The 27,155-nt window shown below is 45.4% G+C and overlaps 3 protein-coding genes and 2 long non-coding RNA genes across 6 annotated transcripts in view; 2 read left to right on the forward strand and 3 right to left on the reverse strand.

Annotated features, from left to right (window-relative positions):
* Positions 1-981: 981 nt before the first annotated feature.
* LOC137599514 (uncharacterized) lies at positions 982-3,351 on the reverse strand. The gene is made up of 5 exons (XR_011036820.1): positions 3,248-3,351; positions 3,035-3,136; positions 2,777-2,944; positions 2,599-2,703; positions 982-1,458 (listed from the first exon to the last, which is right to left on the reverse strand). It is a non-coding gene; the product is annotated as an uncharacterized lncRNA (long non-coding RNA).
* A 6,070-nt stretch (positions 3,352-9,421) lies between these two features.
* Positions 9,422-12,154, forward strand: bphl (biphenyl hydrolase like). Its single transcript, XM_068319967.1, has 7 exons — positions 9,422-9,602; positions 10,606-10,709; positions 10,813-10,979; positions 11,089-11,242; positions 11,363-11,494; positions 11,778-11,901; positions 11,970-12,154. The coding sequence occupies exons 1-7, from the start codon at positions 9,520-9,522 to the stop codon at positions 12,052-12,054; spliced, it is 849 nt and encodes a 282-aa protein (XP_068176068.1). The 5' UTR covers positions 9,422-9,519; the 3' UTR covers positions 12,055-12,154.
* Positions 12,155-12,294: 140 nt separating this feature from the next.
* On the forward strand, positions 12,295-13,432 carry psmg4 (proteasome (prosome, macropain) assembly chaperone 4). The gene is made up of 3 exons (XM_068319968.1): positions 12,295-12,703; positions 12,987-13,062; positions 13,158-13,432. The coding sequence occupies exons 1-3, from the start codon at positions 12,524-12,526 to the stop codon at positions 13,277-13,279; spliced, it is 378 nt and encodes a 125-aa protein (XP_068176069.1). The 5' UTR covers positions 12,295-12,523; the 3' UTR covers positions 13,280-13,432.
* A 917-nt stretch (positions 13,433-14,349) lies between these two features.
* On the reverse strand, positions 14,350-24,435 carry LOC137599193 (solute carrier family 22 member 23). 2 transcript variants are annotated; one of them, XM_068319966.1, is made up of 10 exons: positions 23,382-24,432; positions 23,086-23,189; positions 22,175-22,329; positions 17,249-17,435; positions 16,898-17,025; positions 16,578-16,680; positions 16,240-16,466; positions 15,638-15,670; positions 15,391-15,514; positions 14,350-15,114 (listed from the first exon to the last, which is right to left on the reverse strand). In XM_068319966.1, the coding sequence occupies exons 1-10, from the start codon at positions 23,802-23,804 to the stop codon at positions 14,694-14,696; spliced, it is 1,905 nt and encodes a 634-aa protein (XP_068176067.1). In that variant the 5' UTR covers positions 23,805-24,432; the 3' UTR covers positions 14,350-14,693. The 2 variants fall into 2 exon arrangements, with proteins under 2 accessions (XP_068176067.1, XP_068176066.1); XM_068319965.1 differs by having other exon boundaries at positions 23,086-24,435.
* Positions 24,436-25,134: 699 nt separating this feature from the next.
* The window catches only part of LOC137598634 (uncharacterized), a 28,374-nt gene continuing 26,353 nt past the window's right edge, over positions 25,135-27,155 (reverse strand). The window contains exon 3 of the long non-coding RNA XR_011036708.1: positions 25,135-25,593. This is a non-coding gene — a long non-coding RNA (uncharacterized lncRNA). The remainder of the gene's footprint in view (positions 25,594-27,155) is intronic.

Raw genomic sequence — 27,155 nt, forward strand, 5'->3', positions numbered from 1 at the left:
AACTGACTGAACTATTCAGTTTTCAATCATTTTCACCCTCTTCATAGGTGGAATTTTTACGACAGGGTAAAAAAATAAAATAAAATAAAAAACTGTTGCATTACCAAATCATTTGACTAACTGCCACATGATAAATTGTTATGTTAATAAATATCATTATACACAAGAGACGTGTCACATTTACAGGGCTTCATTTGGATGATGAATCCACATGAACAGTGATCCCTACTGACAGCAGATGTCACCCAAGACAATTGAATGAGGCTTCAGGAGCGAACCACTATATGACACACGGTTCAAAAACGGTCTAAAAGCCTGTATCTAAAGATGTATAGTACGGGAACAGGGTGGGATAACCATGGGACTTACTGAATATAAATCGGGGACTTTTTGAGGAATATTTCGTGTCAACCTTAAGAACGTTTGACAGGGATTGTCTCATGTACTGCACTGTAATACAGTTGGGCAACAAATGATCTCAAATTGTTTAAGAAAATCATAGGTGGTGGATGAGCTGGGACTATTGATAAAAAAATGACAAGACACTCGCGATTTCACCACATCGCGGATTTTTCGTCGGCAGTCACGTGATACCGTACGCGCATTCTATAGGCTGACTGCATCCAGAAGTGGGCGAGTTGAGGCTCGACTGCTTGCTGCTGCACTGTGTGTCACTGTCTTACTGATATTAAACCACCTTATATCTGTATTACTTTTTGTCCACACTCTAGTAGACTGTTTAAAACAATTTGGAATTAAGGAAAAGTGTTTCTTTAATACACTGATGCTGTCAGCCAATAGCATATCTGCGATGTAATGAAGTCGCGCATCTTGAAGCGCGAATAAGCAAGGGATTACTATATCTGTAAATGATGAAAGGTTACATCTGGATTAAGATCATATTTCATGTATTAACTCACAAATGGCTGTAGATAAACATGATTCAAAAGTCTTGGCACAAATTTTAAGTGTTCATCGTGTTGCATCAGTCAGATTCCAGCCAAGCCACATCGTCACGGTGATGATCGACTGCTAATGAAGTATTCTAACATTTTCTCTGATGGAGTTTGAAACACATCTTCTGGTTCTGCAGGTTTTGAGGTGGTGACCTTGGCAGAGTGATGCATGTTCTGAATGCTGGCTGGTTTTAAATACGTCATTACAAACACACAAACAACCCCTGACTGATTATTGTTAAAGTGTGATAATAGTGGATACATATGAGGACCTGCTGGTGAGGTTCCTTCTTGTTCTAGAAGAGATGAAAGAGTCCCAGTAGCAGAGGGATCAAACCCAGAGTCATTGAACAAGCATCCCTGATGGTTGGAGCCATATTGCACAGACAGGAGTCACAACAGGTTGTATCGTTGCCAAACAACAAGACCATGTTGGAAGGAGTCTGGTTCATATTGCTTGGACACAAGTTGTTAGACACACAGCCGAAGACTGGATTGGATGCTGTAAATAAAAAATCAATGTTACTCAACAAACTACTGTTGATCTCAAGCCAAAATTCATAATTATAATTTCGGGAACACATAAATATAGAACATGAAAGGATAATGCAGTATAAATATGAAATAAAAATGTGTACTCCTACAAAGAGCCTGGTGATGTGTTACATTTTTATGTTAAAGTTAGTGAGCGTCAGTATGAGTATGAGTTAGAGAGATAGTGACAACAAGAGACAGAAGACAGACCTCTGGTCACGTTGAGAGCCGGAAGTAGGCTTTTCATTATAACTTAATTTTTCTACAGTAATCATGGAACAACTTTTTTATAGCCGCAAGAGGGCTAAAAACCGTGCTATTTTGTACACATTTTTATGTGTACAAAGTATCTATTCTCAATTAGTTACGATTTCTTTTCAGCTCTTCATTCTTAAATTCTGTTTTTGGAGCAGCACAACTATAACAAAAAGCAATTGCCCCCCTCACAATCAATAAAGCATGTATCAATATACTGTAGCACTTCACTCATACTCAGAAGCAACTGTAAATAGAAAAACGTGACAGGTGTGTGTGTGTGTGTGTGTGTGTGTGTGTGTGTGTGTGTGTGTGTGTGTGTGTGTGTGTGTGTGTGTGTCTGTTACAGGCAGGTGCAGGGACACACATCGTCAGGCTACACAGACACAGCAGAGCTAACTCGTTAGCCAAATACTAACTGACTTTAACAGCTTGGGAGGTGCGTTCAACATCTAGCTCTCAGCCAGGTCTCTGCCACACACTGCTACCTTAGACTGAACACAAACTTCACCTGATGCCCTTATCTGGGAAGAGGGAGGCATTATCGCAGACGGGTTAGGGATATGTCAATCACTCTGTCAATCATTCTCGCCATTACATCACGACGGGCGCTGATCTGAAAGGAATCATTTTATGCAATTTCCTTTTTTTCTGTCGATACAGGAAGCATTGTTTTCCAAATTCTAGGAGTTGGTAGAGATAAGGAGGACCCCTTTAATATGATTGTCATCTGGTTGAAGGACGCTGGTAAAGCCAGTCTATGAAACAATCACTTCAGATACTAATGTTATGGAATGGAATGAGAGCAATACAGTTTTCATGTAGAACTTGTTATCGTCTCATAAAGTCTCACCGGATCCTCGAAGGCAGCGGTCTTCTATTCCCCTACACTGGACTCGACTCGTACAATTAGCATCAAGACAACATGTCAGGCTGTTAGCTGCCTGAATCACAGGAACTGAAACAGAAAGTCATTTGTCTGAGGAACATAGAACACTAAAAATGAACTATTTCTACTCATCCATACTCACCAGAAAAACCTCCAGAGTTGCAGCTATTTGTTTCACAACAATCAAGATTTAGACATGAACTCATATTACCACTGCTGAATGAAAAATTATGGAAGCCTGGGGTTTGACATAGGATGGACAAGTCACATCCCCTCACGTTTGTCACTGTTGTGTTCGTACCTACAGTGTCTATAAAACCAAAATAGAGTTAGATGCTGCTGATGGAAAGAAGACAAACATGCAGAATTCACAGAACAGTTGTGATAAAGAAATACTGACTTTTAAAGGAGGCTGTGAAACACATCGTCTCTGAAGAACAGTTTATTGTTTGTGCGGTAGAACAATCAATACTATTGCAGGCTAGACACTGACGAGCTCCAACTGCAGCAAAGAGACAACATGACTGACAATCAGCTGATGGATACAGGTTACTGATAATCAACTGATCAATACTGGTGAATGAATCAGGCTTCAAAGATGAGTTACAGTTACCTGAGCCGGAGAGAGTCCAGGCGAGAGCCAGAGAAAAGATCAGCTTCATCATGATGAAGAGGAAACAACTGGAGATAGAGAGACTTGATCTCTCCTGTACTTTAATGTCCGGGTGTTGAGAACAGATTAATACCTGGACGCTGGAGGCGTTCCTCGTTTGTCCAATCATAACCTGAAGTCATATCACAAACATATCTATTTTTTAAACGATGGCTGTTTACCTTTGCTGAACCTGTTCAAAATGATTATATGATGATGGTTATATTTGTTTGGTGTTCTCTCTATTTTAAAACCATTTCAGAAACATTTTTGTTGTTTTTCTATACATCTAATTTTAACAACATCTTAAAAATGAAAAATTATTAAGTTGTCTTATGGAACATTTATGGAAGATCTTTAGGGTAACACTGGAGCAAAATCATAGAATTTCCATTGTTTCCTCAATTAATCTTGATTCTTGGGGGTTTCTTTGCTTCCTTCACTTGTTCTTTCTTTAACTCTTCATTTAAATAAGATGAGAATGGCTAAATGAAGCTCTAGATGTCAAACTTCAGCACGATACAGACCCAGGTGTGTTGACACACTCCCAGGTACACTCCCAAACAATGACAACACAAAATATTTTGTTTCACTGACTAAGTCCACATCCATCCTTTTTTGCTGAGCACTGCCCTGCATCCCTCTTGGCTTGAATTACTGATCCTGGAATTAGATCTGTAAACAAAAGCCTTGGTAACTGCCACCGAAAGTTGCTCAGGTGAAAAATCCTTAAACCACTTCATGCAACAAACTCGCTCATTTTGTTTGAGTTCACTTGGTCCATCAATCCTACTCTAGTGTAATGGATGTGGACATGGATGTGGACATGGATGTGGACATGGACATGTCTGCTTGCCTTTGAATCTGCCAGGAAAGGCAGACAGGCTTAAATTGGAAATATTGATAATACACCATTAAGTAATTTATTGTTTTGAATTTAATATTGAAATACAATATTGTCATGTTGTCACTGTTAGGGTTTTACTCTGGAGAAAACCCTCTTCAGTTCTTTAAGCTCGGTTGAGAGGTGTCATCATCATCTTCAATGATGAGACAAGTTGTATTCCAAAAAGGGTTTACTGAAGAAGTTCAGCAATAGAAAGTTGGTGAGGATGACCTCACCTAACTCAGGCCTAACTCAGCCTCGCGTGAATCAGTTATCTGTGTATGGTGTGTGCTGTACTTTTGTGATTAGACAATTATGTGGTAGACAAGGACTAAGTGTTGTGCTAAGCAGATGCGTTTTCTGGTTATTTTCATGGTTAAATGGAAATTCCCAACACAACCCACAGCAAGAAGGTTACAGGTTACAGTCCTTTTTTGGGGGAGTATGTATGTTCTCCCCGTGTCGGTATGGGTGGTTTATCGTTCTCTGACTTTCTCTCACCTCCAATAAACAAACAATTAAGGTGAATTGATCACTCCGTATTGACCGTAGGTGTGAGTGTTTGTTTGTCCTTCATGTAACTTCACGATGCGCTTATGACGCATCCGGAGTGTACCCGGATATATGTATTGTATTATCATCTATTGTATTTCATTGTACTATGCTGTACTGTTGGGTATTGTTTTGTACTGTACTACATTATAATGTATAACACTGTATTGTACTGCATTTCAATGTTTTATACTGTAATGCATTGTACTGTATTGTACTATATTTTACTGTGCTGTATAGTAATGTGTTATATTGTACTGTACTGTAATGTATTGTTTTCTTGAATATAGTATTATACTACATTGTAATGTGTTATACCATACCATGTATGCCCATCGGAGTTGGCAGCAGGGGATTTATGGGTTGCATCAGAAGATGTATTTAAGAACATACTGTGTTGTACTGTACTGTAATTTAAAACACTAATGTACTGTATTGTGATTATTACAGTGTAATGTATTACGTTTTGTACTGTAATGTACTGTATTAAACTAATTTTATTGATCTTGTAATGCATTGTAATGTATTATACTGTACTGTATTCAATGTATAATACTGTATTGTAATCTAATACTCTAATGTAATGTAGTGTACTGTATTGTAAAGTACTTTATTATATTATATTGTACTGTACCATATTTTAATGTATTATGCATTGTTATTGCTATTAGTTATATTAGTTGCATATAGTATAATAGTATACTATAATAGTATATAGTATAATTCATTCATCGTCTACCGCTTGTTCAACTAATGGCGGATCGCGGGGATTATTGGAGCCTAACCCAGCTGATTTGCAGGTTATTTAAACTTTAGTTGTTCATTTAGAGCGGCTGTCTCTAAGTTTTTTACACCACGGACCAGTTTAGACATATTTTCAGACAATATTTTCAAGGACTGTCCTTTAAGGTGTGGATAAATACAACATAATTAAATAATACAACCAGCATAAAAACTGGTATTTTGCAGCTTTCTTGTCTTCCTTTCTTTCTTTCTTTAGGTTTTTCTGTCTCCTCACTTGCTCCATCAACATGCACAAAGAAACTTACCAAAGACGTTTGGTTTTTGTTTGTTTGGCTTGGAAGTTTCACTTCAGGGGTAATGCAATCTGTGTTAGCGGCTGGAGCAGCCCTGATAAGAATGTAGTCATGTGACTGAGGCAAGCATCTTGACAAGCCGAAAGACTGACTCATACACATATGTGAAGGAGACAATCCACTCATTTTACACAAAACATTGTTTAGAATATCATCAGAAATAAAACAGAAATAATGTAAATTCTGTATTTGTTCTGTGTGGCCCAGTACCGACTGACCCACGGACCAGTACTGGTCAACAATCGAGGGGTTGGGGATCACAGCTTTAGAGGATGTAAAATCTCCCTTTCATAATTTATGTATACCAAGTTCAAGCTTATATGACATGTTTTCTTTGTTTGGCAAAAAAGAAATACGCTTAATATTTTACTAAATAAGGGAACTATACGAATAGGCAACATTTCATTTTAATTTTGCTGCTTGTGTTTTTAAAATTTCTAATGTTAACGTCCACAGAAGTTCATTGACAGTCAAAAAAACTACTTTGTCACATGAAAATAAAGATACATAGCTTTTGACTCTTCTCATTCTCTAAAAAGCATAAGTGATGCCCTCTACTGGATAAAAATGGCTACAGCAGCAGTTTTACTTCATTATACTAGTAGCAAGATTTAATTTCACCAGATTGTCTGCGTTAGCATGATGATCCCTCAAGCTATCAACAATCTTTTATGATTTATTTTCTCTTTCTTAATGGAGAGGTAGAGTAGTTCACAAGGGATAGGCAGCTAGATTTTAACAATGTAAAGTACGCCCTCGTTACTCGCGTTTAACCAGGAACCACACGCGAATAACGAATTCCGTAATATAGCGACAAACTATTTATCTTGTTATTTAAGATAATTTAAACGATTATGAACCCTCCCCATACTGATATTAAACCACCTTCTATGTGTACTACCTTTTCCCCACACTCTTACTGACTGTTTAAAGCACTTCTGTGCCTCACGGAAGTCCGAGACTCACGGAACATAGCACACTTCTGGCTGCTGTCAGCCAATAGAATGCGAGTGCGGTATCACATGACTATCTACTAAAAATCCGTGATGAGGTGAAGTCGTGCGTGTTGTCGCGCAAATGCATGAGGGATTACTGTATATACCGTATTGCCCCGAATATAAGACGGTGTTTTCTGCATTGAAATAAGATTGAAAAAGTGGGGGTTGTCTTACATTTGGTGTCTAGATATTGTACTCATTCACAACGCTAGATGGCGCCAGATATCTTTACAGCAAATGCTGAACTTAACTCCCCAGGCAAAAGTGAAACCCTGTCTCGAAGAAGAAAAATAAAAATAGCGGTAGCACGAAGAAGAAAAATAAGAAATAGAAAGAAACAAGAAAGAAAAGAGGAAAATAAGAGAAAACAGAAAATGGAGAAACGTAGCGACAAAATGTTATTTACGTTTCAGAAACCAGAAGCCATTCATTTACAAATGTGATTGGCTTTAGTTTACATATTTAAATGTTCAGACATTAAGATGTGATACAGTTTTTGCATGATTTGAATGAGGCAAAATAACATGCTTTTTCTCTTCAACATATTGTTATATTCATTTGTTTCAAATGTACTGTAATTATTTTCTGTATAAAAATTAAATTTGGTGTTCAAAAAGTCTTTTTTCAAACTTGAGTCTTGGAAAAGAGGGGGTCGTCCTAAAATCAGGGTTGTCTTATATTTGGGCAAATGCGGTATATTCGAAAGTTTCTTCTCCAAAAATTCCGTAATAATAAAACCCAGGTGGTTGTGAACTCCAGGTTCTAGGTTGGGAAAACTGAGGCCTTTATGACTAAAAAACAGCAATGGGAAAACTTGATAGACAAAGGGAATGAAAACCATGACTTAGTCAGACTTCCTACTCACCTGATGTCCAGGTCGGATCCCACTTCCACCAAAATCATCCAGCTTTTGGTTCCTTTCTGCTGTCAGAACTAATTCAGACCAGGTTCAACTCAGGAACCTTTGAAGAACCAGCTTTGGTTCCCAACAGAACCATACGTGATTAACTGACTGAACTAATCTAACAAGTTAAATATAGAAACATACACATAGTAAACTTTTCAGTATTGCTTAACCCGCTACAACATGCTGTTTCCATTTAGCTTTAGCTTTCGTGCCTTAATTTCAAAGTTCTTTACAAAGCTGCACAAATACAGAACTGTGCTGTTCTGCCCAGAGATGGTTAACCAATGAATGACATGACGAAATACATTTATACAATAAACACCTGCTAACAAAAAAGATGCTAGCTTGAAAACTACTACTTTTAAATGACAGCTGCTAGCTTAATTTATAGCATTTAAACACTCCTTAAACAAATTTAACACTAACACACTATCCCTGACTAACTTCATACAAACTGACTTACATCGTGTTAACGTTTAAAATACATAATACTCACCGTAATGACGTTAAATTAAAATGTAACCAGCAGAGGCTCGTGGGAAATTGTGGAAATGGACGGAGATTCTTTCTTTTAGCATCTTTTTACCATTTAAGCATCAAATCCGACAAAACAGTTTTTGCAAGATAACCCCGTGAAAACACGCGTCGTTCCGGAAAAGTTAATAGTTCGTACTTACCTGAAGTTAGTTGGAAAAGCATAGGACAGAGTGCTGGTGGTAGTCCGGTTCCCACTTTAACGCGCGCGGGCAGCCATGACGCCTCGGGCCTCTAACCCTGACCTCCAGGGGACTGTCGCCCCCTGCTGGCTGGGAAGGGATGTCGCACGACACGACATGACTCCAATCTATTACGTTGGCGTTCAAAAGGACCAACAAAAGGATATAACGTTTAAGTTCAGGGCTTTTTCAAACTTCATTTATTCATTCGTTTATTTTTGCTCTAGTTAGTTTCCGTGTTTTAGTAATTTGGTTTTCCACCAGCTTCAATGAAATGCTAGAAATAAAACACCGACATCCACAGCGGCTGCAGGAAGATCCCTTAGAACCCAAGAATTTCTTGTTATTTATTGATCTACTGATTCACTTATTGGAGAATGAATAAATTCAATATCTATTAAATGGACGCGGAATTTTGCACCAATATGTAAACTGTTAGTAGTTTAAAAAAATACCGAGTTCACTGTCTCTGCCTCCACGCATCATTAAAGACAAACATTTTTATTATTAGCCGTGTTATTGTATTATTATTATTATTGTTATTATTATTGTTGTTGTTGTTGTTGTTGTTGTTATTGTTGTTATTATTATAAGCCGTGTTACTATAAACTGTGTTGCCAGGTCTGCCTGTTCTCATCCACTGCGGGTGAAGTCTCCAGAGCGTTATTCAAAAAAACTGATTACTAGTTTTCTCAAATCTACGCAGAGTCCGTTTTCCTAAGGAATTAATTACATTTTAATAGCTCTTCGGACACCGTTGACTGCAGCTAAATCAACCCATTCTTACCGGCACCATTTCCTGAATGAATCTCAGTCTGAGTTTTGGGGTAATTGTGTTACTTGGTGCCTTCTATCAATTTCATACCATCTGGTTAAGTATCATCGTTGCTCCAGTTTCTTCCAGGACCTGGTCGCGTCTTCTGGGCTCGTTTCCAGGACCTGGTTGCGTGTTTCTCTCTCGAGATCTGGCAACCCTGAGAGTGTTTCGTTGAACCGTGACGGGACCAGTTTGAGGCGCTGCCGTCCGGGTGTGAGCAGCGGCAGGGCTGGGGGGTCTGTCCGGAAGGATCCCGGGGAATGGCGTGTTTGTTACTCGGTGGACGAGTCTTGACCCGCAGAGCTGACGTGAAGAGAGTCGTGGCGACCACCCGGTTCTATTGGTGAGTTCTCACTGTTCACTGGGACTTGTTCAACTCCGTCTTGTTTGAATGTGGACTTTGACCTCGAGATACATTCCAGTAAGAAATACTCAAAAAAAGACTGAAACCACCAGGACAGCGAGTCTTATTAGGTGTCGTTACCATTGGTCAAGGGGTGGTTGTCCTGCACACCCACCCTCCTGTGAGCGGTTATAGTGAGCTGCACCCACCTGTGAATGGTTGTTGTGGTTTCTGGCTTCTGACTTCTTTAACTCCTCTCTCAAACCATTTGTCTTCCCTGGTCAAACCTGGACATGTCTGACCTCAAAGGAGTGTCCTGTGTCTTTCAGGCACCGGTGGACGACTGAGTCTAGTCTAGATTGAGGAGCTGTTGTTTGGTCTCTGCAGTATACAAGTCCCAGCATTCCTCACTGCAGTGGACAGCAGACATTACAATGCTGTTTCTGGCATGGTGGTTTGTAGTAGTAGTATTAGTGGGAGACTGAAGAACTGCTCCATGTGGGTCTACCCAAACACTATTTCTTGTTGTTGAAGTCACCCCATATCCCAGTAAATGTGTGTTTTTTATTATTACTGTATATCATTAGTATTAAACAATCCTTTTTTCAAACAGTTAAAGCAACTACAGAGAAACAAGCGTCATATCTCGTAAATTACATGTGCGCGCACATTATCTTTGGAATTTGTTAGAGATCTGACTTTTACTCCCCCAAGGTCAGGGGTAGCCCAGCCACCTTCTGTCGATCTCCACCTGGAACTTTTATTGTGGTCAAGGTGGATGGTCAATAATCAGGAACGATTATAGTGTAAAACGTTTTTTATTTAAAAAGTATGATGCTTCTTTAGGCGCAGTTGAGGTGAGGATGAGAGTGTACCTTGGTGCATCTGCTTAGAACATCCTCTTTACACTGTTGCCACCATGTTGCCAGGTTCTTATTGTTGGTTTGTGTATCCTCTCCGATCTTGACCTTTGCTGCCATTGTCTACTGTCTGTTTCCTGCAGTTCTTCAATGACCTCGGGCAAGAAGCGTGTTAACGGTGTGGATCTCTACTATGAGCAGACGGGTAGAGGGAAACATGCTCTGCTGTTGCTTCCTGGTGCTCTGGGTAAATACAACAACACTCGTCTCATTGATTAATAAGAATTCTCACCCCTCATCGGTGCATCCACCGTCTCTGAGCTTGTGAAACCCACTTTGGTCTACCTCAGGAAGCACTCGAACTGATTTTGGACCTCAGTTGAAGTCTCTGAATAAAGAACGCTTCACTGTAGTTGGCTGGGATCCCCGTGGTTACGGACAATCCCGGCCTCCAGACAGAGACTTCCCCCCTGACTATTTCGAGAGGGATGCAAAGGATGCAGTGGATCTGATGAAGGTTGGATTCGTCTGTCATATTTTTCATCACTCAGAAAGCATCGCTCACTAAGGCGACATGTGGATGTTATGCAAAGACAGGGACAGAATTGGTATTTTTAAATTTGAAGGTGCTGGGCTTTGGCAAATTCTCTCTGCTGGGATGGAGCGATGGAGGAATCACAGCTCTGGTTGCAGCAGCGAGGAACCCCAACCTGATCAACAAGATGGTTGTATGGGGAGGCAATGCCTTTATCACAGAGGAAGACCTTCAGATGTACAACGGTACTCCTACTCCTGGTTTTCATCAACTTGGTGCTGAGTGTTATCTTGAAGTGTTTTAGCCATGCACGGTGTGGTCCTTGTAAGTGGTGTATTGTGTTCTTATGTGTTCATCGGGTTCAGCCGTCCGGGATGTCTCCAAGTGGAGTGCGAAGATGAGGCAGCCCATGGAGGAGATGTATGGACCTGATGTCTTCGCAAAAACATGGGAGGCCTGGGTGGAGGGTTTCTCGGCGTTTGCAAGCAGACCTGAAGGTACTTGTTGTTAGGGAGTCTTTTGATAAACTGATAATTATGATAGGAAAAAAACATTACTCAGATGTTTGAAGCTGAAGTCTACAAGCTACAAGATTCAGCCCATCAGGCACATATTTCAAACACCTCGATCTGCTGTTAATCTAGTCCATATGTGGTCGGAAGCCTGAGTTGTAACTTGAATTGGAACTTGAAGATTTGTATTTCTGCTGCAAGATCTCTTCTAATTTTATATGCAAAGAACCGATGGGGGGGGAAAAGCCTTTTATTTTTCTCTCCATAGGCAATATCTGCATGGAGCTTCTGCCTCTGATTAGCTGTCCTACCCTCATCATCCATGGAGAGAAAGACCCAATGGTGCCCAGCATCCACCCACAGTACCTCCTCAAACACATCAAGGGATCACGGTGAGACCAACAACACTCCAACAGAACCCAGATTGATGTATGCTGACGGATTTTTGTCCAACATCCAGGCTGCACCTGATGCCAGAGGGTAAACACAATCTCCACCTGAGGTTTGCCGATGAGTTCAACAAGCTGGTGGAAGACTTTCTGTAGGACTGACACGTGAATAAACTCATCGAAATGAGAGTAAACAAAGCAATTTAGTTTAAGTCTTTAATTTTGCTATCAATAAAATCACTAACTTTATATTTGACTTCATTGTTTCCTGTCTATTCCTGAAGAAAACACCAGCTTATGACTGAGTGCCCCCATGAATAACACTTTGACATCAATAAGATGGTAGAATTAGCTGCTCGCCAAAGGTGCTCATGCTAATAAAGACATTTGATTGGCAGCTGAGGTCAATCTACCCACTAATGTTGTTTTATCTAGGCGTCATCTTCACTTGTTAACGTATATATTTAATGTTTAAAGACCTTTCCTATGTCAACACACCGGTGCTGCTGCTTCTGCCTGAACACGCGGTCATCGATTGGTTTGGGCTGCCGCCTGTCTCTCACCAGGAAGTCGCTGCCTTTGCTCACCGCCGGTGCAGACGGCTGCCGGTCCTCAGCTCGCTAAAATGAACCAGACACCGAACGGAGCGGCTTGTGACGCCCCAATAACGGTGCACAATTTTTCGGAGAAGATCCTGGAGCAGGAGGTCCACTTCCACGTCATGAGGCTCAGCGGCGGGTTCTTCCTGTGGGTGGGTTCGAATCCCGTCCTGTCCAACCTGGCGGTGTCGATGAGCAGCAAATATGTAGGTGGATCAATACATCTAACGATCACTAAGCAGTCAAACGGAACGACATGTGCTTTTCTTTCAGACGCGTACTTCAGAATAAGGCTGGCTCTTCCAGATGTCCTGTACGGTGGCCGTTAGGCTCAAACGATGGAGACGTGACCACCTGGTGTGGTTTCGGTTTTGTTTTCCTAAACGAATGAGAAGAAGAACTTCTTTTGTCTGGGACCCAATCAATGAATATGATTAAATAAAGGAGACTTTATTGTGGCTGATGGCTGGTTGTTCTCCCTGTCTGCAGGATTCGATGCCTTTATCTACATTAATTTTGGGGGACCCATCTGACACCACTTCAAACTCCTTGGCACAGCGATTAGGTGATGTTGGACAATTTGGATTGAGTGGAGAAACATGCAGTGGGGATTTAATTTAATCTTTCTGAGTTGTTCTGTTTCTGTCTTTTTATTCGTAGCAAAGAAGACCAAAAAGCAAGTCTATGTGAGCTACAGCCTCCCGCTGACGGACTCCAGCCTCGGTCTGCTGGTGGAGGACAGGATCAAGAAGGAGCTGGAGCTCCGTCCTGAACTCTTCTAGTCGCGTTGACGGAACTCCGATATGCAACACAACACACTGAAAGAGCACAAACTGTCACATCAAGTGTTCTTTTATTGACGTAATAAATTAAGCGGTTTATTATCAAAACATGTAGGCCTATGGCTTTTTGTACAAATGCATCATATTAAAAATAACACTTAAAAAAAACAGCATTAGTGGTTGAGTTTTTTTTGTTGTTTTGTTTTAACTGTTTAAAACCATACAAACTGACAAACCACTGTTCAAAATACTAAACATGGAGGATTCAAATGCATTTGGACAAAGATGGTTGAAGGGATGGGTTTTCTATCCACTGTGCTTATATTCTATAAAAGTAAGGTTTATTCCATACGTCATCAATGAATGGCACATGTATGCAGTCCTAAGGGATACTTCCATAGTAAAGTGTGTAAATGTACACTGATCACAACTATGTCAGGTCTATGCAGACGAATCTGCTCTATTCTAAAGTTCACAGACTTCAAGAAACTGTCAAATATTGTGCTTTCTGGCTAGAGTTACACATCGTAGAGCAGGATTACAAGAATACCACAGTACACCAAACAAGGAGTGAGACTTGGGAGTGGAAATATCTGCTAATTAAGGAGGTATTTCAAACGACAAATTGGCCTTGGCAGCATCACAAAATAAATACTGGGGTTTTTTTTAAATCACATTCTGTTTCGTTGTAAACAGAGTCGTCCTGATAAAGCGTTCAAATGCCAAGATGTGTCATCGGACATGTGGAAGGAATCGGATCGATCGCTCCGACATCCAGTCAACACTCAGATTTGTTTCGGCACTACAGTCACTGCTTCCAGGCTACACCTGCAGTCTGTCAAGGTCTCCGGCTAAGACAACCATCATACACCCAACAAAACAGCAGTAACGCTCAGCGTGAGCCGACCTCACCTCCGAGGATAAAGTGCCACATCGGACTTCTAGTAGAGGGATAAGAGGAAAACAAAAGTGTTTGTGCCCTTTCATGCAAAGAGTGGTAATGTAAAGCCGATCCCTGGATCAATGTGTTGGCTGAAAATCACAAACACTTGATTGTGTCTCTGACATTTAGTGCAAAATAACTTGTAGAGAATTCTAAGAGGAAAATTCGAACAGAAAGCTCCTGCGTCTGCTTCTTTTATCTTCCCCGCAGATAGGACGGCAGTGCAAGAAAAACATCAGACCTTCATATTATTGAACACACTCCAGTCCTGGACCGTTCTTTTTTGGCAACTCCTGAATGAATCATCGTCACTACGAACTACACAAACTTTAATCGTCACCATCACAAACTTCTTCGGAGTTCATCTGGTTCATCCGAACGATTCTTTTTTTTTTTTTTCTCCCTTAAAACCATTCAGTCGGGGTAATGCTGGAGCCATTTAACAGTACAGAGGTTCTACTGCTCTGACGCTCATACTCCGTTGGCTATGGCGCGATTTCCAATCACCTCCCCGCCAGTCGCCAGAGCATAGGAGGCAGGTACCGCTGCCAGAGCGGTGGCTACCGCCACTGTAGCGCCCCCGGTGGCCGAGAGGTGTAGCGGGGTGTCGTGGACCCGGGAGTAGTCCCCATCGCTCCTGGCGAGAAGGAGGTGCTGCTCTCCCGGGTGGAGCAAGGTCTGACGGGTGAAGGTCTCCCCGTCCGCCAGGCTCTCTGGCAGGGGGTGACCCCGCGGTTCCGGCAGTAGCAGCAGGCAGATGATGCACAGCAGGGTGCAGCAGGCGAAGATCACGTGATGCAGGAAGTAGCCCTTCTGGTTGTGGAGCTCCATGATTGGTGCGGTGAGCATCCCAAAGCCGGCGCTCGCCAGGACCAAGCCCAGGCCCCCACCCCTAAGAAGAACAGAGGTGAAAACTGACCCCACACAGCTCGATCTCAAACAGGTTAACACCGTCATAACTGTTGAAGCTCACTGAGCTCAAGGCAGCATCATCATCATCATCATCATCATCGTTCATACAAAAAGGCACCACAAGATGGAGCCAATAAGCAAGACACCACACTGTCCAGATTATACAGTGTGGAAAATCTCTTTTTTACTTTATTTAATGTTTGTCTGATTAAAGAGTTAAAGATGGATGGGTGGATAAATGTATAGACTGACTCACCTAATAACAGTTGGAGTGATTTCAGCACAGAAGAAAATGCTGAGTGTGCTGACTGCATGAGAGGAGAACATGCCGATGATGGAGAAAGCCACAGCGAACTTCCTGTTCAGAGTGTCTCTGAGAACTGTCCAGAGGAGGACAAGAAAGCGTCGATCAACAACAGCTGATACACACCATGAAATCAGGCCACAAACACTGGGTATCACTGCTGGACCTCAGCTCAAGAGAACGTTCTACCAAACTGTACCTGTGTCGTGGCGAAGGCTGTACTTCCCGATCACTGGATCACGATGGAACGGAGGAGAGAGGAGGTCATGTGGTTAGTAAAGGCAGCGTGGACAAGAAACACTTTGGGAGTCTGATTCTTTAACATTGAAGCCTGAACAACTCCTTCTCCCCACGCGTAGGGATGATGGGATGTCCTTCTTAACACTGTTAGACGTTCTAGTGTTGCTTTTCCAAAGCCATCTAAAATTTGTCTTTGCAAACAAGCTAACCTGTCGCTTTGGTAAACGAGCTAACCCATCGTTTTGGTAAACGAGCTAACCCGTCGCTTTGGTAAACGAGCTAACCCATCGTTTTGGTAAACGAGCTAACCCGTCGCTTTGGTAAACGAGCTAACCCATCGCTTTGGTAAACGAGCTAACCCGGCGCTTTGGTAAACAACCCACACTTGCAAATGTTTTATAGAAACTGGTTCAGTCGTTCTTAAGCAACACAATATCTAGCAACAACAACAAAAAAACATGCCATGAATTGTTTCTTACTTTTACACGATGAGCAGATGGGCCCCCTAAACTACATCCAGGTGTACCTTAAGGTGTACCTGTACTTTCTGCGTTGACTTACAGTTGAGTAAACCCAGTTGTAACAGCGACGCCAGTGCTGTTATGATCATGAAGGTGAGCAGTCCCCCTCGCCGACCCATCATCCCCACCGCGGGACAAAGAGCCAGGCAGGTTGCCACGGCGATGCCAGCCATCGTGTAATAGTCTGCGTGGCACAGAGCTGTGGGCTGGGCCTCCGGGTCCATCATACTGCGGGCGAAGCAGTGGTGGATCCCATAACCTGTGAGTCTGCACAAAGGGCACACAGTGAGACAGCGAACGGGGGGGAGGCCTTACGTTTAATTCATGCTGTCAGCCCAGTGAGTGTCAGTGTGGATGAATGAAGCCACACACACTTACGAGTTGACACACAGCACCACAATGTTTTTCCACAGGTTCCTGGTGCTCATCATCTTCACTATACAGGTCCTCTGAGGTTTCTTGTGCAGCTCCTGCTCCAGTTCTGCAGGGAAACATGAAAGGAACACCGTGAGACCTTCCTGTCAGAAGGTAATGAGAGACTGACCAATGAGGTCAGTCAATGAGATGAAGATGAGGTCTGGGTACCAATTCCAGTCGATCACAGATTTCACCAAGAATGTCTCAAAAAAAAACCCTCCTCTTTAACGAGGTGAGTTCAGAACTTGTTTTTTTAAAGTTCTTCCAGGAAACTTCCTCACCTGTCAGAATCGCATTTGGCTCGGTTGTCATGTCAACCTGGTTCTTCCTGGCGATGCGCAGCATCATAGCTTTGGCTCGCCTGTAGTGCTGGGTGGCCAGCAACCAGCGCAACGACTCTGGAAAAATCCTTCACAGGGAAAGAGACAAAGAAGAGACGGATGGCAAGGATGTGGAGGGAGCGGACAAAGGCAAACTGGAGACGAGGAAGAAGGAGGGAGGATGACGGCGGCTTGGAGAAAGGGAGTATTGTGCGTTGGCAGCAGAGACGGTTCAGCGCTGTGCAAGCCTTCGCCTGGCTCAGCGCGAGATGACTCGCTCTGCCCACGCCGCCCGGCTGCGGAATTCCTCACCAGACATAGGGCAGCATCAGGACAAAAGGGCTGATGATGACGATCTGCAGGACCTGCCAGTCGTCCCGATCGGGCCAATGGCGACAGAGGGCGGCCACGCCTGGCATCAGCAGCTGCCCGGCCACCATCAGGAAACTGGCCACCATGGTCATGGAGAAACGCCAGGCTGGCAAGCAAAGCTCAACGCCTAAAAATAAAGGAGGCAGAGAGGGGAGGGGGCGAATGAGTCTCAGGAATCACGTCGCATACGAGCCGATCGCATGCGACGTGTCAAGATGATACCTTGACATTGAGAAAACTAGGTCGAGGTCACATTTTCACCTTTTCAGGTACACATCTCTGAAACCTGATGAGATACAACCACAAAACAAAAAACAACATTTTCAATGAAGCCAGAGGCACAAAAATGTGATGATGTTGCATCTCTGTCTTGTTTAATTACTAAGGTGTCCCCTAAAAACAAGAGTTTAACACCAGACCTCTACATGAACCGACCGGTTACCGCCCCATAATGCATCTCATTACCCTCCCCTAGACATTTAACATGGTACGGTCCAGATGGCCTGGCCCATATGGCAAGGTCTTTTTGAAGGTGACTATAGTAGGTATGTAATAGAAGGGGCGGGGGGGTTCGCCTCATGCACCATTGCTTCTCATTGTGGAGAAGAAGCAAAAGACGGGGAGGAAAGTGAAGAGAGGAGCGGAATACAAATGACTTCCATCCCTCAAAGGACTCGGAAAAGTCCCTCCATTCAGCAGCGGAATCACTCGGGGAATGACAATAAAGACGGGGGAGAGAGGAAGACTGTGAGTAATCTCTACGAAACAAGAAAATGATTCAGAGCATAAAGCAAGGAGCACAAAAACTAGGGGTGTGACTGTGATCCCCAGAACCACCGCTTCAAAGTTCTGATCCTCCAGGATCCAAACAGTTGAAGTAAATTACATTGACCTATAATCCGTGACCTGCCTGTCTCACTCTCTCTCTCTTCAACCCGTCTCTGTGCATCAGAAGAAACTGAATCTGTCTGTCGGCCAGAGATCGGTGGAAAAAACCACCCCGACCATTTTGCCCCGTTAGAAATAGTCTCAGCTTTATTTTTAATGACGAACACAACTTCACCTGAAACGTCTTCATCTTGTGTTTCTGTTGTTTTATTTCATTTGAAACCAAGACCCCGCCTACAACTGCAACCCCCCCCCCCCCCCCCCAAAAAAAATCACCTGACTTTCCATCTGCAGGGAGACAAGTAGATGATGATTATTCTTTTTTTTTTTTTCGACTCTAAACAGGCGCCACTCCCTCATTCCCCCAGGACGCCACTGATCCCAGAGGCTCATGGGATATCAACACCCTGGGAAGGAGCTTTTGTTCCAGCTGACAGTGAGAATGGCTCTTCTTGTGCTGATTATCTCAATGCACCGTGACCCCCCCCCACCCACCCCCTTTTCCTGCCATCTCCTCCCACACATTAGGCCTGAAGTGGCTTTACCCTTTATAAAGCCCATCCCCCACCTGTACCAATCCTTTCACCCCCCCCACCCCAGCCTCTTCGTCCTTTACATCTGAAAGTGAGCCGTCGCTGACGGGGCGACAAACCAGAGGCAGCTGATGGCGAATGGCGGCGACACACTTCCTGTGGTCTGCTGTTCCCTCGGTAACCTTGCCCAGGGCATGGGAACAGAGCTGCGATATGATTGGCTGGCTGGCAGTATTAGTTCCCAGCCTGGGTTGGTGTTCATGATGTGGACATATGGAGAGAGAACCAAGGTGACCCTGGGTGGGGTGTTCAGTGACCGCTCCACCAATGGATTAGTCACCATTTGCACGACTGTGTTTTCACAACGCTGTTGTGTCCACAGAGAGAAACAGCAACCTCCGTCGGGAGGCTAGTAGACCAACCAATCAATGACGATGTTCAGCTTCTGACTGTATAAAGAGGCAGGGATGGGAATGAGACGCGTTAACAAGGCCACCGCATGACAGGACTGTCCTTTCCCCCTGCTGACTCAGCAGTAGTTACCCCCCAGCACGTAAAAACACACACACACTTTATACTGCATGTCCTTGTCTTTCCCTACGAGTCTCCAAAGAGAAGAGGGAGACGAGGATTCTCATGTTCACCTTGTTTCGCTGGAGAAAACGATACGACCAGCACAGGAACGGTTTCATTCTAACTATAATAGTAAAGGTGAATCCAGTTTGAATCAACTTTATTAGCAGTGTTCTCGTAACGTCACACCAGCGTTTGTTTCTTGTTGGTTCTGCTAGCTTGGGAGTTTCAGGTTGGCGGTAATGTGTTCTGTGTTAGCGGCCGGAGCTTAAGAAGGTAGTCATGTGACTGAGGCAAGCATCTCCACAGGCGTTGAGAGGCATTTTAACCGCGTAATCCGAGCAGCCTGATTGGCTCCCATTCCTCTAAGAACCCCCTCCCCCAACAACACATGCCTTTGCGTGATGCTGAGCAGATGATATTTACCGTCTAATAACACGCAGTGTGTCGTCCTCTAATGTAGGGAGAAACAAATGAAGGAGCGAGGAGGCAGACGCTCCCAGAGGACGATCCAGAGATAGGTGCTACATCACAAACTCATGAACCTGTGCGCCAACAGAACACAAAACACACGCGTCAACACCCCGACATTAGCAGGATCCGCTGAAAGCACGCGGCAGCGGCGCCGCTGGAGGTTATCATGCGACGGGTGTCGCGCAGAGATAACCAAATGGTTTCAAATGAGCCCAGCAGAGACGAGAAAGTGAGGGTTAGTAATAAAATGGAAGCGAGGGAGGAGGAGGAGGAGGAGGAGGAAGAGATGAATGGGGCAAAGGAGAGTCGAGGGATACGTGGAGGGAAAATGGAACGGGGCAAAAGGGCTGCTGGATTTAGAAACAGACATTCAGAACTACTTTCACGCCGAGGTGCGAAAGAACAGAAAGGTTTTGTAATGGAGCATCACCAACATCCTGAAAGCACTATTATGTACTATTATGTTCTACCGAGTGTCTGATTCAACACATTTCAGAGCCGCGGTTTAAACCATTTCAAATATCCAACCTTAATTTAAGGCAGTACTGTTAGTCACATGACCTCAATTCATCATGTTCTGCACCTCTTGGAGAGCAGCTGGTTGGTAAAGACGCCCAGACTCCAGTGAGATGTGGATCTGGTTGAAGAACGGACCTGGAACCCCTTCCTTGTCGAACTCGAAGGATGGTGAGACAACGGTCCGAGGCGAACGTGACGGCTTCAGGTTCGGGTACACGTTCCCTAGTTTCATCTAAAACCAGACCAGCTGCTGGTTGGTTCTTGTTTTTTATAAAACTTGTACGGATCATGGGCCAAGACAGAACACGTTATTTTTACGTTCTCTAATCACGCAGATATTCTGAAGCGATTTCCATAAAACTTTGAGGAATGGTGCACGATTCAAACTAAAGTTTTGAAGTGAAGCATCCCCACCAAGTTATTCTACGCTCCAGTCGTTCTGATTCTGCCCCCCATGTGTTTCCCCTTTTATTATAATCATCTGATCCGCCCAGATCGGCTCCACCTGTGTCTCGTTTTCCCTGTTTGCTTCATTTTTTTTCACCTGTGTCTCATATTTAACCTTTTACTCCTGGAGTTTCTGCTCAGTACTTCTATGAATTGTTTGCCTGCTTTTTTCTCAATCATCCTTTTAATTCACAATTCTTCACACACAATTTCAATTTAATCTGGATCCAGATTGAAAAATGTTTGTAGTATTTCATACGTAAACCGTGGTGGAAAAAAAAAGACATTTTATGGTGTTTATCTGTGCGTAGTGTAGAGGTAAATTATATATTTAGAGGTAGGGAAGACTGTCCAGCCTCAGCAGACCTACTATTCTGGTAATAGATCAAATGAGACATTTGAAATTTAAATATGATAAAACCAACGTTTAACCCTTCACGCTCTAGAGCAGAAACGGACTTGAATCCAGTTTAAAAAAACTTCGTCCCACAGCAAGACATTTTTAATTCCCCTGAGGAAATAAAAGCAGGAAGACTAACAAAGAATCTCAGATTCCGGACGCGTTCACCCAGAGGTTCAAACGGCGTGCTGCTATCCAACATTTTCAGCGAGTCTATTATGGGCTATCCTAACTTGAGTTTCCTCAAAGCGAGCGGTTGTGCAGCGACAGCTCCTCCGACTGCCTTCATCAACGCCTCACGAAGACTCACAGCAACACCTTTTTTTTGTTGCACTTCAAGGCGCAGGCACACAATGTGTTTGCTCCTGCCGTCGTTGTAGACGACTAAAACGCCGGGGCCGGCGAGGAGTCGCCAATTATTTCAGTTAGAACAGAGCCGGACAAAAATACTGCCGTTAATCTGTGTTGGGATTAACGAGAATGTCAAAAACACAAACCAATCGACTGCTTGAGGAAATCTATTTTCAGACGCATCTGAAACAAAAGTGGCTCCGAGGCAGGAAAAACGAAGAACTAAGGCCATTAAAAGTTGAAGGTTTTTGCTGCTCAAAGTGATCAGAATGTAACTGAGACAGGGAATATTGATCGTCTGGAGTGTTTCTCAACTCCACTTGGTGTTTTTCAACCATTTCTTTGTGTTACTTTTCACATTCTTGTCTTCTCGGAGATGGATAGAAACCCCTCCGACTCCAACATTCCCACCCGGCCGGGGCTTCAGGTTCCATTCAGGACAGTCTTATAAACGTCCATTTGTGTATGTCGAGGATGAAACTCGGCAGACGGCTCGGAGGCGTCCGTGGAGATTTATTAGGACCCCCTGCTGAGAGCGACAAAACCATTCCAACAGCCAAGCTCAGACTCTTATCTTCGCTTTCACCCCCGAGGTGAGGCCAAAACAGGAAACAGGAAGAGGAAGAAGGACAGGGATGAGCCAGAACGTCGGGGAAGACGCCTGGGAAGGGAAGTACTTACGGAGCACGTAGAGGGAGAGAGCGAGGCCCGCCAAGCAGAATCCCTCGAAGAAGCGTAAGGTGCTGAACATGGTGACGTTGATGGAGAAAGCCACGCTCAGCCCGAACACCAGCATGAACAGAACCGACAGGATCAGGACTGGGTGTCGGCCAAACCTGCAGGTGGAGGAGCAGAAGATCAGCTGGGCCCACTGCTCCAGGGGGGATCAGAGGGTCAATGCGTCGGGTCAGAGCAGGGGTCGCTGTGACCTACACGTTTCTTTACACTGTTACCATGGTGACTGATCCCTCACACAAAGCAGAGACTTTTTTTCCCATGAGGCAACTCAGACGGCTGAATTTATCAGGTCAGTTTTTGGCGATGGATGATTTCCAAGCCAACTTTGCGGTGGGGGTTAGGGGGCAGGCAAACCGAACAGACCTGTAGGACTGTTCGTTTGTGGGGGTTAGGGGGCAGGCAAACCGAACGCACCTGTAGGACTGTTCGTTTGTGGGGGTTAGGGGGCAGGCAAACCGAACGGACCTGTAGGACTGGTCGTTTGTGGGGGTTAGGGGGCAGGCAAACCGAACGGACCTGTAGGACTGGTCGTTTGTGGGGGTTAGGGGGCAGGCAAACCGAACGGACCTGTAGGACTGGTCGTTTTGGGGCCGACACCTCTATGATAACATGGTCTTGCGAAGGAGAAGCTCATAAACGTCTTTGCTAAGTTTTTCTGTTGACTGTGACTCTAAAATAATTCTAAAATTGACTGTCAGCTTCATAAACTCAATTTGGCTGCATGTTCCTGAGCAGGAGCTCAGCTCAGGCTTTAAGTTCTTTAAGTTGGAGCCAGAAATCTTCGGCCCACTCAGAACGAATCCACCGCCGTCTGGTCGCTGACTCAGCACGCCGCGTTCCCGACAGACACTTACCAATCAGCCATGACGCCCATCACCAGGTAGCCGAAGATGGAGCCCACCAGCAGGGAGAACTTGGCGATGTGAACCTTCCAGGCTGAATCACACACCAGGTTCCACTGGAAAGAGACAGGGGGGGTGGGGGTTGGATTCATGACGACTGACCAGCGCGTTAACATCGATCTACCAGCACTCTCCAAATACTCGAATACGCGTGAACCGATGTAGGCGCGTTGTGTTTTTGGGGGGTGGTGGTTGGTGGTGCGTGATGCTGACTCCTTCACACCGAGTCTGAGGCGCTCGCTCGTTACCTTGGTAACCACGTTCTGACTCAGTCCCGTCTGCAGCTCCAGCCTCCACTCCTTGCAGGCGCACAGCATTCCGTCTCCGGGTCCCTCCTCCCCGGTGCCGTTGGCCGGGAGCTCCAGCGCGGGCGCGGCGCCGGTAACCGGCGGGGCCGTCGCGGTCCAGTTGCTCTGATTGGCTGGGGGGGGCAGCACGCACGTGCCGTGCGGCTGCGCCAGGAGGAAATAATCCGAAAACTGGCTAAAGCCGATGAACAATGCCGGTATCCAGGTCAGGACCACGAGCTGCCGCTGATGCCTCCCGAAGCCCCCCAGGGACGGCAGGACCGAGCCGTCGACGTGCGGCAGCAGCCGCGGCGCCGGGTGTTCCAGCGGGGTGAAGCCGTTCTCCGGCGGGTGGCTGCTCGCCTCCGGCCGGCCGGTGGCCATCGCGCCGCGGCCACAAAGAGAGCAGCTGGGCGCCCCCCCCCAACCCCCTCCCGGTCCAAGCGCTTTGCGTTCAGCACCTTGACACAAAGAACCCCCCCCGGTGCGGAGAAACCAATAAACACCCGATCCAAAACGAGAAAAAAAACCCACACAAGGGCTGCGTTCCGTCCCGTTCGGGCGTGGGGAGGCAGACAATCACCGAGCGCTCGTCCTCATGGTGGGGGGGCGCGTGGAGACCGTGGGCTGGGATGGGTGTCCATGCTCTCCCGCTGCTGCTCCTTCATCCGCGCGCGCCACAGGTCTCATACCTGCCCGTCACGTGACCTCTCGTCGGTGTGCGTGACCCCCCCGCCCCCCCCAGTTCCTGCCCGGTTCAGTCCGGTGGAGAGAAGCGCCGGGATGTGCCTGTCGGTGCGCCGTCGTCAGGTCAATGGGACGCGGAGCCACCGCGGGGGCTGGTGGGAGAGATGATGATGGGGGGGTGGGGGAGACAAGCCCCGCCCCCTCCCGGTGGCGCTACGCGCTGTGATTGGTGCGCCTTCAGAAGGGCGACTGCGCAACGGACGCGCGTCTGCGCGCAACAATGATCCCCTTTGTGCGTCCGGCGCGGATCAGGCTGGTTAGGATCATCGATTACTGATGATTTACGATCAGATGATCAGCTGGGGGGCGGGGGGGGGCGTTGATGTGTTCACTGACCGATCCGCGGTGGGTGTTTCCCGTCGTTCAGATCTCCGTTCAGGGACAAAAGAACGGCGCAGGGGTTTGGGTGGCGTGGCGCCCTTCCGCCGCCAGGGGGCGCCAACCGATCACGGTGCGCTCATCCGTCCTCGTTGATTACATTTCCTGACGTTAACAAGACGGTAAATAAAGTGTGGACACACCGGGGGGGCGTTAAAGATGCGTTCAGGGCCCGGTGGGAGATTTCAGCCCCGTTAACGGGATGTCGCTCCAAATGACCTTGAGATCCCAACGGGCGTCTGCACCCCCCCCACTCTCCGCATCTGATTGGCTCAGGGTGTGGCTGAAGGTGTGAGGAAGAGGTGACAACCTCAGCTTTCACTCAACTGCCCCCCCCCAGACTTCTTCAGGGTTATTATGGAAGGGGAGGGTGTGTCATCCGTTCCCGTCTGTCAAACACACCCAGTTTACGGCACATACCAAAGCTGACTCAGGCATTCTTCACCCCCCCACCCCCCATCACCCCTCCTACCCCTGCCCCCCTCCCTCCACAAACTCACTCACAGAAAAGGTTTTAATTCATGTCCACAAATTGAATAAATTCATCTGAGCTGTCAGAATGATTTTCAAATGAAAGCAGGTGAGCGATTCTGCAGCATTGGAAGCAATTAGCCTAGCTTAGCAATTAGCAATTAACCTAATTTAGCAATTAGCTTAGCTTAGCATGACCTTTAAAGCCCAATCATTACATCATTGTGTCATCAGGGTGCTTTTAGTGATGGGCAGCGTTGAAATGAACGTGTTCAGTCAAGAGCATGGGCGTATCCTGACCTGGGGGGTTTGGATGGGGTGGGGGTCCGTCTCTGATTTGCATGCAGTGTAATTTCTCAAAAAGCTCTTTGCCTGCAGAGGCCTGTGGGTCTGGTGGTTTCTCTACATTCCAGCGTCTCCACAGGGAGCCGGCTCCGTTCTCCTTCATCGCGCTCCTCTTCCTCACACCGAGGAAGAGGAGCGTACGTTCCTGCGTTCTCGTGTCTTCGTCGTGGGAGTTGCAGTGAAAAACGGGATTCCGTTCCCCTTCTTCGTTTCAACCGAGCGGAGGAAACACCTGCAAAGAAGAAACGTTGAAGAAACAGACGCTCATTAAACCACGCTAATGCTAATGCTAACGCTAACGCTAAACATTTGAACTGTTTACAAGACTGGATTGTTTACTTTTTTATCTTTTTTTTTTTATTTTAGAGAAAAAATGTTGCTTTTCAACATTTCCACACTTTTTATTGGCAGTTTCCATGGCGACAGCTATAAGAAGCGATGACGTTGGGCATTAGCCGCTCAGCTTTGGCGTTGATTGTTCTCAGCGTGACTTAATGTTTGATATATTGGGGTTACGCCCCCCAGGAGTGACGTCATTAACCCGGAACATATTTTATTTAATAATTGATAAATAATTGATAATAATTAAATAATTAAATAATTAATACTTTTAAATAATTGAGGTTTATAAAAACGACGGTGATGAAGGTTTGTTTCCTGGTTTTACGAGCCGCCGCTGCTGCTTCCTGATCCTGATCCTGATCCTGATCTGGAGCGAATCAATTCAGACACGTCGGAACGCCACTAATAAAGTCGGGTTACATCAGAGGATCTCCTGCCAGAGGACCCAGATTGTATCAAGTGTCATGTGACAACCGTCTGATGGCCCCGCCTCCTATTCACCTCTCCTCGGTGGCTTTGTCCTCATCCCCCGCCCCTCCCAGGAGGCGTATCAGTGTCACCCTCCTGCACAGGTTCCCTTCTGTCCGGTCCGGTCACACACACATCGGACGACGACTTGCACACTCAGCACTAAATGTGTCGTCATGGCGAGAAGCGTGGGAGACGCAGGCGGCCATGTTGAAACCGAGCACAAAGCCACTCAGTTCTCGCCTGTTTCCCAGCAGACGCCTCTTGAAAACTCCCTCAGGCCCTTGATGCGTCTCTGTTTTCCTCTCCTACACACTCACACACACTGTCATTCACACACCTGCACAGGTGCAAAACCCACAACAAGTCCGCCCATTGCAGAGTCACGACTATCAAAGACTTCGTAGTAAATGCCCCGAAACTTTCCCTGAAAGGCCTTTGGATTTGTGGCTGAACTCCATCAGGCATCAGAAGGGTTAAAATGTGCACAAATATTTTGTGCGTTGATAATTACCCATTTAGGGATCAATAAATTCATCTAATTAAATCTAATGACGTGTGTAAAGTCATTATTTTACTTTTGCATTTGTCCTCTCTGCACCAGCCGTCCCAGCAGGAACGGGCCTGGATGCTACGTTAGCCCGCTATTAGCCCGGAGGGCATCGAGCACGGAGGACGCGGCCAGGTCACGCCTTCCCTGGGTGAATAACCGGCTCGGGCTTCTGCTCCAGACGTGGAACGCTTATATAAACAGCATTGTGTCGTAAGAACGATTGTCTAACGGACGTTTGACGTTGAGCGTGTGAAAATCGTAATCAGTTAATCACTCTGTCACGTTACTGGGACCATCCCAGCCGGCTGTACTCCATTTCAGATTATATCTGGGTCAATATGGTGACAACGCCTCATTGGCTGCAGGAGTTACCCAATCGGTGAGCTTCCTGCTTTCTCTCTTTACCTTTGACTCCTGGGAACGGCCTCAGA

Source organism: Antennarius striatus, chromosome 7 (assembly GCF_040054535.1).
Source record: "Antennarius striatus isolate MH-2024 chromosome 7, ASM4005453v1, whole genome shotgun sequence".
Taxonomy (NCBI): Eukaryota; Metazoa; Chordata; class Actinopteri; order Lophiiformes; family Antennariidae; genus Antennarius; species Antennarius striatus.